Source organism: Eurosta solidaginis, chromosome 5, assembly GCF_040869045.1.
Source record: "Eurosta solidaginis isolate ZX-2024a chromosome 5, ASM4086904v1, whole genome shotgun sequence".
Taxonomy (NCBI): Eukaryota; Metazoa; Arthropoda; class Insecta; order Diptera; family Tephritidae; genus Eurosta; species Eurosta solidaginis.
This window is the reverse complement of record NC_090323.1, coordinates 83,080,593-83,096,049: the sequence shown is the minus strand read 5'-3', so window position 1 is coordinate 83,096,049 and position 15,457 is coordinate 83,080,593. Positions and strand designations below refer to the sequence as shown.

The following is a 15,457-nucleotide window of genomic DNA, read 5'->3' as shown; positions in this document are numbered from 1 at the left end:
GTTTTTTGTTCAGTGTAGCTAGCGAGGGAGAGGACGAACCCGATACCCTAATCTACGATGATGGAAAACACGTTCGGCACCCTACGAAGTGAGAATGACAAACACGGAGACGAAGAGTTGGTAAAGAGTATGCATTAGCTTCTATGCAAATATGGTCGGATAACAGCATGCATCCTGATTGGAATTTAATCTGCTCTGCCCAATCCACAAGAAAGGCGATCCCGTAAGCCACGCCAATTATCGCGGAATCAGTATGCTTAATATCACGTATTAGGTTCTATCTAGCGAATAGCTAGCTATACGCAGACACAAACATAGTCCAGCGAATTAAAACGCAGCGGCTGCGCTGGCTAGGCCATGTTATGCGAATGAATGATGATGCTCCGGCCAAGAAAGTGTTTCTATCGGAACCCGCCTATGGAAGCAGAGGTAGAGGGCGGCCCCCACTCCGTTGGAAGGACCAGGTGGAAAACGATTTAAACTCCCTTGGTGTGGCGCCGGTTGGCGGAGCGAAGGAGCGACTGGCGCGCCTTGTTGGACGGCCATAACCGTTTAGACGGTTAAGCGCCAATTAAGTAAGTAAGTAAGCGAATTCTGCGAAGGACAGAAGCCCATATTCAGCGAACTGGTTGGCCCTTATTAGTGCGGCTTCCAACCATCTAAATCTACTATCGACCAGATCTTTACGATGGCCAGATCCTTCCAGGAAAAAGAAAAAAAAATCACGATATGCGAATCGACACTCACTATCTTTTGCCAACTTCAAAGAAGCTTTTGACAACGCGAAAAGAAGTTGCTTTTACGCTGCTATGTCTGAATTTAAGTTCCCTGGAAAGTTAATAAGGCTATAGAAAACAACGTTGAGTAACATCACCAGCTTCGTAAGGATTGGGAAGAACCTCTGCGAGCTATTCTAAACCAGACGAGGCTTAAGACAATGGGACTACCTGTCGTGTGTGATTTCTTTAACATAAGAAGATAGTTCAATCAGCAGAATTAAACCGTAATGGAACAATCTATTATACGAGCGTACAATTACTGGCGTATGCTGATGATATTGATATTATTGTCCTGAAAAAATGCGCGGTGACTTCTGCCTTTTCTGGATTCGTGGCATTGGTCTGATTTCCAATAAATGTGCACAGGATTGCAATAGTGCGCTTTACCCTCTGAACTAGAACATCTGTGTAACAAAAGATATAACACTTTATATGTATAACTAAATATAACGAAAAAGAGTCTAAGTCTTGTAGCCTTTTTCGCAAATCACTAGCCTTGTAGCCTTTTTTCACAAATGACCATTTTCGAATTTTAGCCGTACGTTAAACTTTCGGGTTTGTTTTAAATACGGAAGTGTATACAAGTTTCTATTTCAAGATTTTTTAAACTTTTTGGGTTTTAATTAAAAAGCCTCCTGATAATTTGAGATTACTCCAATTGTGACCAAAAATGCTTGAAAAATTGCTTACATTTTCTTAAAATTTTAAGCAAATGTTTAACCATGTACTTAAGTTAAATGTCAGAGGTATACATGGAGAACGGAGTATACATGCTTGCCGCACCGGTGGGCAAGTGACATTCCGTGGTCCATATTATGAAATTTTCTTTGCAATATACCTAAATGGTTTTGACACCAAAACGCCGTATTATTCAGTAATATATATGTTTCCTTTTTATTATTTGATTCAGGGATTCAAATCCCGTTCTTATATCCTCACCTCAAGAGCTGGCGGGTATGACGTTAGAGGATCGATTAATATCCTACGACTGGCAAAACCAATTCGATAAATTTCAAGAAGCAACAAGAGATGGATCATTTAAGCCGCTTTGTTGGGGTGCGAACAATCATGTTATACCTGTAAGTATTTCATCTATTGAGTGAAGCTTTTGAAGTTATTTTTCTACCTGGAATGTCCCTACCCTTAATATAATGTTACACAATAGGATCTGTGTTTCCGTTTTAGTAAAAAGAGCAGTTAACTTTACTTAGGCCCGGTTTTTCAGTTCTAGTTAAGACTACGGTTAAAGTTGTCTAGAGTTTAATCCTGACACTTTGGTCGATAACCTAGTATGTTACTGCTACTGTTATATCCATATTAGATAATTTAGTACTGGTATTATTTTTAAAGTACTAGCAGACACGGCAGAAGTTATTCTGCGCTAACTTTTGTCTGTCTTCATAACTTATAAGAAGTTTTTACCTCTTACTCTTCCTCCATTCCCTCTCACCATTTTCTTTATCCTTTTATTCACTCCTCTCTCTGCGTTTCCTTCCCCCTCCCCGTCTTTTCCATTCCATCTTTTCTCTCTAGCTCTCTCTCATTCTTCTTCCCTTCTCTCATTTATCCCTATCTTCGTCTAACTCTATCCCTTTCTCAGTCTCTTTTCCCTTCCCTCGTTTTTCTTCTCTCTACATCTTATTATTTTTCTCCATCCTTTATTCCCAGTCCCAGTTCCAGTCCAAGTTTCAAAAATAAAAAAATAAAAATAAATGTAAGGCGCGATAACCTCCGAAGAGATTTTAGGCCAAGCTTTTTTCTAATTTGCGTCGTGCTCTTTTTTAATTTTTCCTACAAATTGGCGGGACGGGACCTACTTGTTTTATGCCGACTCCGAACGGCATCTGCGAGACAGATGAGTTTTCACTGAGAGCTTTTCATGGCAGAAATACACTCGGAGTGCTTGCCAAACACTGCTGAGGGGCGAGTCCGCTTAGAAAAATTTTCTTCTAATTGAAAAATCTTATTTCTGAAATTTTGATGTTGCTTTGCCCAGGGTGTGAACCCAGAGCATTCGGTGCGGTAGGCGGAGCACGCTACTATCACACCACGGTGGCCGCCAAATTCCAAAAAAAAAAATAATAATAATAAGGGTGAACCACCCTTACCATTTTGGGGTATGAAAAATAGATGAGATTCGTTTGAGGCTATTAACTAAGTTTGCGGATTGTTCGACAGGATCGGCAGATTGTGACACCGACTGCGACTCATTGGTGCTGATATTGTATCGGTTTTTATTGTTAGATATATGGACCAAGATCTCATATTTTCTTGTATCACTAACTTTTGTGATTAATAAAAAGATTTCATTGAAAGTGGACTAGCATTACACATGAATTGGGAATCAAGGACAGCCATTTTGGTTTTTGAATAAAGGTTCGTACGTTTATTAAAATTTGGTTTGACATTAAAATTAAAATTTTTTTATAAACCAAGAGTTCTAAACTATCTTAAAACAATAGAAAGGGGTTTTAGATAAAACAAGTAAGGAAGGCTAAGTTCGGGTGTAGCCGAACATTACATACTCAGCTGAGAGCTTTGGGGACAAAATAAATGAAAATCACCATGTAGGAAAATGAACCTAGAGAAACCCTGGAATATGTTTGTATGAAATGGTATCAAATGGAAGGTATTAAAGAGTATTTTAAAAGGGAGTGGGCCATAGTTCTATAGGTGGACGCCATTTCGGGATATCGATATAAAGGTGGACTAGGGGTGACTCTAGAATGTGCTTGTACGATATGGGAATCAAATGAAAAGCGTTAATGAGTATTTGAAAAGGGAGTGGGCCTTAGTTCTATAGGTGGATGCCTTTTCGAGATATCGCCATAAAGGTGGACCAGGGGGTGACTCTAGAATTTGTTTGTACGATATGGGTATGCACTGCCGGATTCCCATGACATGCTGATTGGAATCTTGTTGCATTCCAACAGGGAGATTGGAATCCACTGCATTCCGAAATCATGCTGAGCGGAATCTGATGCATTCCGCCAGTATAAGATTTCGGCATAAGATCTTATTTCTATTCATATTTCTTATTATTATTATATTCTGAAATTAAATAGTAATGTTCATTAATATTTCTTTGTTTGTAATATAACATTGTTGAAATCTCGATATATCTTAAATTTTATCTTTTGAGTTGTATATTTATATATCTTTTATATTATGCAGTCGACCATAGTTTGTCGTCGACTTTAAATAATATATAAATAAAAATAAATAAAATAAATAAAATGAAAGGTGTTAATGAGTATTTTTAAAGGGAGTGGGCCTTAGTTCTATAGGTGGAAGCCTTTTCGAGATATCGCCATAAAGGTGGACCAGGGGTGACTCTAGAATATGTTTGTACGATATGGTTATCAAATTAAAGGTATTAATGAGGGGTTTAAAAGAGAGTGGCCCTTAGTTGTATATGTGAAGGCGTTTTCGAGATATCGGCCTAAATGTGGACCAGGGTGACCCAGACCTTACTCTGTCGGGTACCGCCAATTTATTCATATATGTAATACCACGAAAAGCATTCCTGCCAAGATTCCAAGGGCTTTTGATTTCGCCCTTTTTCATTTTCTTCTACTTAACATGGCAGGTTTCACACCCATTTTACAAAGTTTTTTCTAAAGTTATATTTTGCGTCAATAAACCAATCCAATTACAATGTTTCATCCCTTTTTTCATATTTTGTATAGAAATATGGCATTTTCTCATTTTTCGTAATTTTCGATATCGAAAAAGTGGGCGTGGTCATAGTCGGACTTCGGTCATTTTTTATACCAAGATAAAGTGAGTTCAGATAAGCACGTGAACTAAGTTCAGTAAAGATATATCGATTTTTGCTCAAGTTATCTTGTTAACGGCCGAACGGAAGGACAGACGGTCGACTTTGTATAAAAACTGGGCGTGGCTTCAACCGATTTCGCCCATTTTCAGAGAAAACAGTTATCGTCATAGAATCTATGCCTCTACCAAATTTCACAGGGATTGGTAAATTTTTGTTCGACTTATGGCATTAAAATTATTCTAGACAAATTAATTGAGAAAGGGCGGAGCCACGCCTATTTCGAAATTTTGTTTTATTTTTGTATTTTGTTGCACCATATTATTATATTGTAAAGATATTAAATTTTTTGTTAAAATTTGACTTTTAAAAAATTTTTTTTTTAAAAGTGGGCGTGTTCGTCATCCGATTTTGCAAATTTTTATTGAGCACACATATAGTAATAGGAGTAACGGCCCTTGCCAAATTTCATCATGATATCTTCAACGACTGCCAAATTACAACTTGCAAAACTTTCAAATTACCTTCTTTCAAAAGTGGGCGGTGCCACGCCCATTTTCCAAAGGTTTACTAGTTTTCTATTCTACGTCATAAGGTCAATCCACCTACCAAGTTTCATTGCTTTTTCCATCTTTGGTAATGAATTTTCCCACTTTTTCGGTTTTTCGAAGTTTCCGATATCGAAAAAGTGGGCGTGGTTATAGTCCGATTTCGTTCATTTGAAATAGCGATCTGAGATGAGTGCCCAGGAGCCTACATACCAAATTTCATCAAGATACCTCAAAATTTACTCAGGTTATAGTGTTTACGGTCGGACGGACGGACGGACATGGCTAAATAAATATCTTTTTTCTCCCAGATCATTTTGATATATAGAAGTCTATATCTATCTCGATTAGTTTATGCCGTTACGGATTACCGTTATGCGAACAAAGTTAATATACTCTGTGAGCTCTGCTCAGCTGAGTATAAAAATCGATTCAATACTATAAAAATATACTTACATAATAAAAATTAATAAAGATATAAACTAAAAACAAAAATCTTAGCATAGAAGGTAATACAGAAAACTAGAGCTATATAAATTATTTAAAATAATGCAAAGGGAAGAAGTATCTTACCAAGAACTTAGTCGCTGCAGTGATATGCCTTGTAGCAATCCCGATCCCCGTTGGGTAGACATATGTGAACCAAATACTTTGAACATTTGTATATGGAAAATCCTGAACATCCTTGCGCTATCAGTCCATCAACAATGTCGTTACGGAACTCAAGCAGATCCATGTGTTTCTGCTTTTGACTTTTATTATTACCCTCATGATCCTTCCTGTACTCCAGCCATGAGTTGCAGGTCAGGCCAATAAACTGGTCAAATAATTTAAGTGTCGATATCCTTGCTTGTATCCATATCCAATACTATGAAAGAAGAAAGTCTACTTTATCAACTCCTTCTATGTTCTTGTTGTACACAGCCACAAAGTTTGGCTGAGCTATTTCAACTTTCGTCGTTTTTATATTATAAGCTTTTATTTAGTGTCACTTGGCTGTTGTCTGTAATCAAATTTTGCAAGTTAAATTTGGTACACTTCACGGTGTCCGATTGAGCTGAAAGTTTGCACGCAGAACTCGATAAATTAAGCGACAACAGAGTTATCGGTAAATATTTGTGCTCACAAGCAATAAAAGCCTAAGTCTCAGACAAACCCGGCCTAGCTACAGCGGTACCTATCCGTGGAGTCTGAGACTTAGGCGATTGTTGCTTGTAACTATAGATATTTATATTGCATACTAGAAGACCCGGCAGACGTTGTTCTGCCCTAAATTTGGTCTATATGCATACATTTTAATAAGCTTTTTCCGTCTGAATCTGCCCCCCTCTTCACTTTTTCCTAATCATTTTATTCACTCCTCCCTCCGTCTTTTTCGCTTCATCTCTCACCATCTTCGTCTCATTCTATCTTTTTCTCAATCTCCTTCTCTCTTTTCTCTTCTCCCAATTTCTTCTCATTCTTCTGTATCCCTTATTTCCTGTCCCAGAGGGTGGTATGTATTTTATTCCAGTCCCAGTCCCACTCCTACTCCGAGTCTCAGTCCCAGTCCCATTCCGAGTCTCAGTCCCAGTCCTAGTCATAATCCCAGCCCCAGTGCGTCTCTGGATAATATATTACTCTGTACTACTTAAATCACTCATCAACAGCTTTCATTTCATATCCATATTGTATAAACACTGTCTAGGCATTCACTGGCCCACAAAAAATCGAGATAGATATAGACTTCCATATATCAAAATCATCAGTATCGAAAAAAAATTCGATTGAGCCATATCCGTCCGTCCGTTATCACGATAACTTGAGTAAATTTTGAGGTATCTTGATGAAATTTGGTGTGTAGGTTCCTGGGCGCTCATCTCAGATCGCTATTGAAAATGAACGATATCGGACTATAACCACGCCCACTTTTTCGATATCGAAAATTTCGAAAAATCGAAAAAGTGCGATAATTCATTACCAAATACGGATAAAGCGATGAAACTTGGTAGGTGAGTTGAACTTATGACGCAGAATAGAAAACCAGTAAAATTTTGGACAATGGGCGTGGCACCGCCCACTTTTAAAAGAAGGTAATTTAGAAGTTTTGCAAGCTGAAATTTGCAATCGTTGAAGATATCATGATGAAATTTGGCAGGAACGTTAGTCTTATTACTATATGTATGCTTAATAAAAATTAGCAAAATCGGAGAACGACCACGCCCACTTTTTAAAAAAAATTTTTTTAAAGTCAAATTTTAAAAGAAAAGTTAATATCTTTACAGTATATAAGTAAATTATGTCAACATTCAATTCCAGTAATGATATCGTGCAACAAAATACAAAAGAAAAAGAAATTTTCAAAATGGACGTGGCTTCGCCCTTTCTCATTTAAAGTGTCTACGATACTTTTAATGTCATATGTCGAACAAAACATTACCAATCCTTGTTAAATTTGGTAGAGGCTTAGATTCTAGGACGATAACTGTTTTCTGTGAAAAAGGACGAAATTGGTTGAAGCCACGCCCAGTTTTTATACACAGTCGACTGTCTGTCCTTCCACTCGGCCGTTAACATGATAACTTGAGCAAAAATCGATATATCTTTACTAAACTGAGTCCACGTACTTATCTGAACTCACTTTATTGACCACGCCAACTTTTTCGATATCGAAAAATACTAAAAATGAAAAAAATGCCACAATAATATACCAAATACGAAAAAAGGGATGAAACATGGTAATTGGATTGGTCTATTGACGCAAAATATAACTTAAAAAAAAACTTTGTAAAATGGGTGTGACACCTACCATATTAAGTAGAGGAAAGTGAAAAAGTTTTGCAGGGCGAAATCAAAAGCCCTTGGAATCTTGGAAGGATAACTGTTCGTGGTATTACATGTATGAATGAATTGGCGGTACCCGACAGAGTAAGGTCTGGGTCACCCTGGTCCACACTTAGGTCGATATCTCGAAAACGCCTTCACATATACAACTAAGGGCCACTCTCTTTAATACCTTTAATTTGATACCCATATCGTACAAACACATTATAGAGTCACCCCTGGTCCCCCTTTATGGCGATATCTCGAAAAGGCGTCCACCTATAGATCTAAGGCCCAATCTCTTTTAAAATACTCATTATCACCTTTCGTTTGACACCCATATCGTACAAACAAATTCTAGAGTCACCCCTGGTCCACCTTTATGGCGATATCTCGAAAAGGCGTCGACCTATAGAACTAAGGCCCACTCCCTTTTAAAATATTTATTAGCACCTTTCATTTGATACCCATATCGTACAAACAAATTCTAGAGTCAGCCCTGGTCCACCTTTATGGCGATATCTCGAAAAGGCGTCCACCCATAGAACTAAGGCCCACTCCGTTTTAAAATACTCATCAACACCTTTCGTTTGATATCCATATTGTACAAACGCATTCTAGAGTCACCCCTGGTCCACGTTTATGTCGATATCCCGAAAAGGCTTCCACGAATAGAACTAAGGCGCATTCCCTTTTAAAATGCTTATTAACACCTTTCTTTTGATACGTATATTGTACAAAAGCATTTTAGAGTCACCCCTGGTCCACCTTTATGGCAATATCTCGAAAAGGCGTCCACCTATAGAACTAAGGGCAACTACTCCCTTTTAAAATACTCATTAACACTTTTCATTTGATATCCATATTGTACAAACGCATTCTAGAGTTACCCCTGGTCCACGTTTATGGTGATATCCCGAAAAGGCGTCCACGAATAGAACTAAGGCCCATTCCCTTTTAAAATACTTATTAACACCTTTCGCTTGATAACCATATTGTACAAAAGCATTCTAGAGTCACCCCTGGTCCACATTTATGGCAATATCTCGAAAAGGCGTCCACGAATAGAACTAAGGCCCATTCCCTTTTAAAATACTTATTAACACCTTTCGTTTGATACCCATTTTGTACAAAAGCATTCTAGAGTCACCCCTGGTCCACCTTTATGGCTATATCTCGAAAAGGCGTCCACCTATAGAACTAAGGCCCACTCCCATACCCATATCGTACAAACAAATTATAGAGTCACCCCTGGTCCACCTATAGAACTCCCTTTTACAATACTCATTAACACTGTCATTTGATACCCATGTCGTACAAACAAATTCTAGAGTCAGCCCTGGTCCACCGTTATGGCGATATCCCTAAATGGCGCCCATCTATAGAACTATGGCCCACTCCCTCTTAAAATACTCTTTAATACCTTCCATTTGATACACATGTCATACAAACCCATCCCAGGGTTACCCTAGGTTCATTTTACTACGAGGTAATTTTCCCTTATTTTGTCTCCATAGCTCTCAGCTGAGTATGTAATGTTCGGTTACACCCGAACTTAGCCTTCCTTACTTGTATATATATAGATTTTTATTTTTCACACTTCACTATAATATTAAAACGAAATGCAGATTTTCGTTGCTTTTGAAATTCGGCTTAAAAATTGCACATGGAACAATTAAAGACTCTCCTGAATTAAAAAAAAATGTCATAGTACCTCTAAATCACGGGCACCCTCAGAAACCCACCCTCTTGGCGGACCTGGTGATGTGATATCATTCGCTATAATATTTTTTATTGAGAAGCACGTTGTTTAATTAAACGCCAACCAATTACACCGAAGTATATCCGCATCCCTGAAAATGTGAGTGCCGGTGCGTATACGTAACATTTTATTATTACGTATAAACAAATAAAAAAATTTGCAATAAAATAATATTGCGACTATAAACTGAGATATAACCTCTCCTATATTTCAAGTTAGATCGAAGTACACAAGGGCTGCAAAACAAATTCAAAATCAGCTCAGTTGTTTAGGAGTGTGTATACAACGAAAGTAGAAGTTAGGCTGTTATCACTAAATGTTGCATACTTTTCTGCGCACTTGATTTTATTTTACATATTTTTGGCGATGGAATTTTAGCTAAGCGAAAGTTGGAATTTTTATTTTTTTAAACAGATTTAACCCACAGAGCATATATCTGCAATGAGTAGTTGTAAACTGAACGCGACATAGGCAAAGTCACAATAAAATATGATTTTAAGTTAGTTAACACTGTTTGACACAATTTTATATGCGCTCTCTGTCAAAAATGCTTCAACTAACTTAGTCACATTTTATTTCGATTATGAATATGCCCAATGTATTCGGATAATGATATAAAAAATCGTGTACTCATACTCATTCAGGGTTATTTAAGCGTAGCGATAAAAACGTACAATGTGAACAACCATGAATCCGTAGATGATCATCAATCTCAAGAAAAGACTACCAGAAGACGACTTATCACATTGCCCGATAATAGTAAACTTGTAGTTCGAAATATTCCAGCCACAGTACGAGTTCCATACTTCGTAGCAGCGACAGACCCCGAGAGCTATTATTATAGTATTTTGCTACAATACATGCCGTATCGTAATGAATGTGAGCTACTGGAAGAATATGACTCCGCTCAGGAAGCATTCCTGGCAAAAGAAGAATTCCTCCGCCAAACCAACGAGCGTATGCAACTTTTTAGAGAACAAGACCGCCAGCTAGAAAATGCGTTTAACCAAGTTCACGCATTTCGCATTCTCGGCGAAGAAAATCTACAACCTAACGACGCACCCATTGATGAAATCGAAGCCCCTGAACAATGTTTGGCTGATAATGAGTTCAGTACGTGTTGCAGAGCTATGAATGGTGACACGAAATATTCAAGAGCAGATATGGAGACGACAGCAATTCCAGACTAAGGCTCTTCATTACAGGGAACGCGGGAACTGGTAAAACATTTTTGTTTAAATTGCTTAAAAGTTAAGCCATGCCAAGACTGTCGTTAAAGTGTGCACTCTAACAGGGGTCGCAGCGCATTTGATTGGAGGCTCTACACTTCATACTGCACTAAAGTTACCTGTGCAAAAAGATGGAAAAATATCCCAAATGCCTATGCTGACGGGATTTTTTCTCAGATTGATGCGGTTACAGTGGAAAGATATACAATTTATATTTATTGACGAAATATCAATGGTACCGTATGAGCTGCTTTGCATGATCGACTCCATATTAAAACAGCTTAAGAACAGTGAAGAAATGTTCGGTGGTCTTAATGTGCGACAAGTTCGTGAATATATTGAACGCTTTAAGAGCAGTTGAGATGACTACCGAACACTTTTCTGATCTTATGCAGAAATTATCTGTAAATAGCTCTGGGAAGTTCTCGATTCAGCAAGTCAGTCAACGCAATGCAGCCGTTCTCGAACATTTTAGGAAGAAAAATGTAGAAATATTTGAAATAACAGCCCAAGATCAATTAATTGATGGAACAAAAAACAATGATCAGATTGATGTTAATAATATAATACACTCAGATTAAATAAACAGGAGGTCTATCTTGCAAAAGAACTAGAAATATTTGTTGGTGCTAAAGTTATGTTGAGGTCTAACGTTGACGTTGGCTAAGGGAGTTGTAAATGGAGCAATAGGTCACATCACTGAAATTATATGGCCATATTACAGACGTGCTCAACTATACCATAATGATGTACCAGCGGTTCGCGTAGACTTTGGTAACGATGGCGTTCACATAATGCAGCCTAAATCAGTTCAATTTCCTTCTAAATTTAATCACGGCACAGCTGAAAGAAGAATGCTCCCGATTGTCTTGTCGTGCGCTTCAACTGTGCACAAAATGCAGGGAACTACTGTAGATCATGCTGTTATTTACCTAGGCTGCAAATTATTTGCTGTTGGTCAAGCTTATGTGGCTTTAAGCCGAGTTAGGTCTTTAGTAGGTCTTCGAATCGAAGAACTTGACTGTTCAAAGTTGACTTCCAAGAAACCTTGTAACGTTGATGCATTAAAAGAGATAGAAGGATAGGATGAGAAACGTTCCAAATAACTAAGTAAAGATTACATAATTAATTTAAACAATATTTTACCCTACTAAAAATTTAAAAAATTAATATTTAAATTAAATTTAAGAAAAAAGCTTTTCGAAGAACAAGCTTTTATTACTTGTTAATAAAATGAACTAAAAAGTAAAAAATAAAATTAAAGAAAAAAAAACTTTTTTAAAAATAAGCTTTTATTATTGGTTAATAAAATTAACTAAAAAGTAAAAAATAAATTGACTGTAAAGAAATATAAGACTTTATAAGTTCACTGTAACCTATAACGATAATTAGGCTTTTTCGTCTGCGACAAAAAAATTCCGTATTGTACATAATTATACATATATTTTTTAACATTAAAACTTTACACCTAAATTATTAAATCTTACAGTTTATATCACAGTCGTAATTTTTCTAATAAAAAACGTGTTAAATTTTGATGGTATTGTAACGAATTTACTGCAAATCCTCTTATTTGCAACCTTCTGTTAAGTTCGAATCACTAAACTGTTGAATAAATAACTGCAATATTTAATAATGCAAAATGGCCTTTATTAAAGTACTTCACAATAACACTGATACTTCACAACCACTAGCTTGCTTAAATGAAACTGATTGTCGCGCCTCCAGCGTTGCTGCCTTTTTATACTCTGTGATTTCTCGTTCGCATCTTCTAGGCGCTTCCATTTTCAGAATCTACTAGTTGGCCATCAGCTATAAAATTACTACGTTTTTAGATTCTCATATGCGCGTGTATGTGTGAACACAATTATAAGTGCATACTTTTGGGAGCATCTCAGATAAGATATCTGCATGTGTTTGTATGTGTGAGCGACACTTGCACAACCATTTCATACTTTCGGGAGTATCTCAGATTTATGCATGTGGTTGTGCGTTGCTTCTCCGCTGCGTGTAAGTACATATGTGTAGACATAATGATTGAATTATTGATGTGCATGTAAGTCACAGCTTAGCATCGGCTTAGAGATGATAGTATCCCTTAGTGCTGCTAATATTCGTTACACTGCCCTCCACCTAAGTCTGATCGTCCTGATCAGACAAATCTCTCGATCTAAACGCTGCCAGCCTTTCAAAATGAACCACTTTCATTTTGGTTCGTGGTTTGCCAATGGTTTGTATGCGGTACACTACATCGTTGATCCGTTTTACAACTTTGTATGGGCCTTCCCAATTACACTGCAATTTCGAGGACAAACCTTTTTTTCATTGTGGGTTGTATAATAGCACCAAATCTCCTTCCTGAAAACCTTCCAAATTAATTGCTTTATCGTATCTGGCTTTAATCTTGTCACTCATAATCTTTGCTCGTTGCCTTACAAGATCGTGTATCTCCCTCAGCTCTTCTTCCAAGACACCAGTGGATTTCTTGACATTTCTCTCCGCATCGGCATCTACCCCAAACTTCAAGTCAGCTGGCAGTCGAAGGTCATTGCCAAAAATTACTTTTGCAGGGGTTTGGCCCGTTGTCTCATGCACTGCTGATCGGTAAGCCATCAAGAATAATGGTATGCGGGTATCTCACTCCTTTTGGTACTTGTATACTACTTTCCTTAAATGCTCCTCAGGTTCTATTGAAACGTTCCACCATACCACCGGACTGAGGATGCAATGCAGTTGTCCGTGTTTTTCGAATACCCAATGATTTACACATTTCCTGGAACACAGCTGATTCAAAATTGCTGCCTTGGTCAGAATGTAACTCCATTGGTACCCCATATCTTGCAACCCAATTTTTGATAAACACTTCTGCTACTGTTTCCGCTTCTTGATTTGGGATTGGGTATACCTCTGGCCATTTGCTGAAATAATCCATAACCACCAGTACATATTTGTTTCCGCAGTTGCTAGTAGGAAATGGACCTGCGACATCCCTAGCGGTCCTTTCAAATGGCATACCTGAGTTATATTGCTTTATCTGGTCATGACTTCGGGTTTTGGAACCTTTCGCTCTGCTGCAAACCTCGCAGTTCGCAATCCACTCAGTGACCGACTGACTGCAACCAACCCAATAGAATCTCTGTTTCATCTTCTCGAGCGTCTTTGTGATTCAAAGATGACCTCCGTTTGGACCATTATGCAGCTCGCTGAGCACGTCAGGAATGCTCTTTCTGGGAACAACTATCAGTCTCTTCTTGCATTGACCATCCTCACTCTCCCATACTCGATGCAAACAACCGGATATCAATTCTAAACTGTTCCACTGTGCCCAATATGACTTCGCAATGGGACTCTCTGCTGACGTCTCTTCTCTGTTTGGTTTTTTGTTTTGTTCGACACTTTCTTAGTTGTTCCTTGTCCCATTCATCCGTACACGTTATAGCCATTAGTCGGACATCTATTATGTCTTCTTTAGCCTCGGCCTTTGAACAGTGCTTGCATTCCAAACTACATGACTTTCGTGACATTGCATCGGCATTCCCATGGGTACAAACTTTCCGATGCTCAATGGAAAAGTCATAGCTTTGTAGCCGCTCGATCCACAGTGCCAATTTTCCTTCGGGATTACGGAACTGCAGAAGCCAATTCAACCCAGCGTGATCTGTGCTGACACGGAATCGCTGGTCGTAGAGGTATTTGTGAAAAGTTTTAATTAACTCTACCCATGCCAACAGCTCTCTCCGTGTAACGCAATAGTTCCTCTCTGCTTTTTCAAACGAACGGCTGTAGTATGCAACTACCTTCTCCTGTCTATCGACCAGTTGTGATAAAACGCCTCCTATAGCATATGCACTCGCATCTGTATCTAGAATAAACGTTGCTCCTGGAATTGGATATGCCAACATTGGGGCAGTGCACAAACGCTCTTTCAATATTTGGAAAGCCACTTCTTGATCCTTCTTCCATTCAAAAGCTTTATTTTTTCATGTAAGCTCGTGGAGGATATGTGCTACGCGGGCAAAGTTTGGTACAAATCGCCGATTATATGTGCACAGCCCAAGGAAACTTCTTAATTCATGCAAGTTCTGTGGTCTTGGCCAATCCTTTACTGCCAATCCTCTACTGGTCCACGTTTATGGTGATATCCCGAAAAGGCGTCCACGAATAGAACTAAGGCCCATTCCCTTTTAAAATACTTATTAACACCTTTCGCTTGATAACCATATTGTACAAAAGCATTCTAGAGTCACCCCTGGTCCACATTTATGGCAATATCTCGAAAAGTCGTCCACGAATAGAACTAAGGCCCATTCCCTTTTAAAATACTTATTAACACCTTTCGTTTGATACCCATTTTGTACAAAAGCATTCTAGAGTCACCCCTGGTCCACCTTTATGGCTATATCTCGAAAAGGCGTCCACCTATAGAACTAAGGCCCACTCCCATACCCATATCGTACAAACAAATTATAGAGTCACCCCTGGTCCACCTATAGAACTCCCTTTTACAATACTCATTAACACTGTCATTTGATACCCATGTCGTACAAACAAATTCTAGA

At 38.2% G+C, this 15,457-nt stretch overlaps 1 protein-coding gene across 5 annotated transcripts in view; it reads left to right on the top strand.

Moving 5' to 3' along the window:
- Nucleotides 1-15,457, top strand: part of olf413 (DBH like monooxygenase olf413) — a 945,383-nt gene that overhangs the window by 840,747 nt on the left and 89,179 nt on the right. For 4 of the 5 annotated variants that reach the window (XM_067787443.1, XM_067787440.1, XM_067787441.1 and 1 more), the window contains one exon: nucleotides 1,690-1,858. The exons of the other annotated variant lie outside the window; for it this stretch is intronic. In XM_067787443.1, the coding sequence (XP_067643544.1) occupies nucleotides 1,690-1,858 (169 nt within the window). The remainder of the gene's footprint in view (nucleotides 1-1,689; nucleotides 1,859-15,457) is intronic. 5 annotated transcript variants of the gene reach the window in all.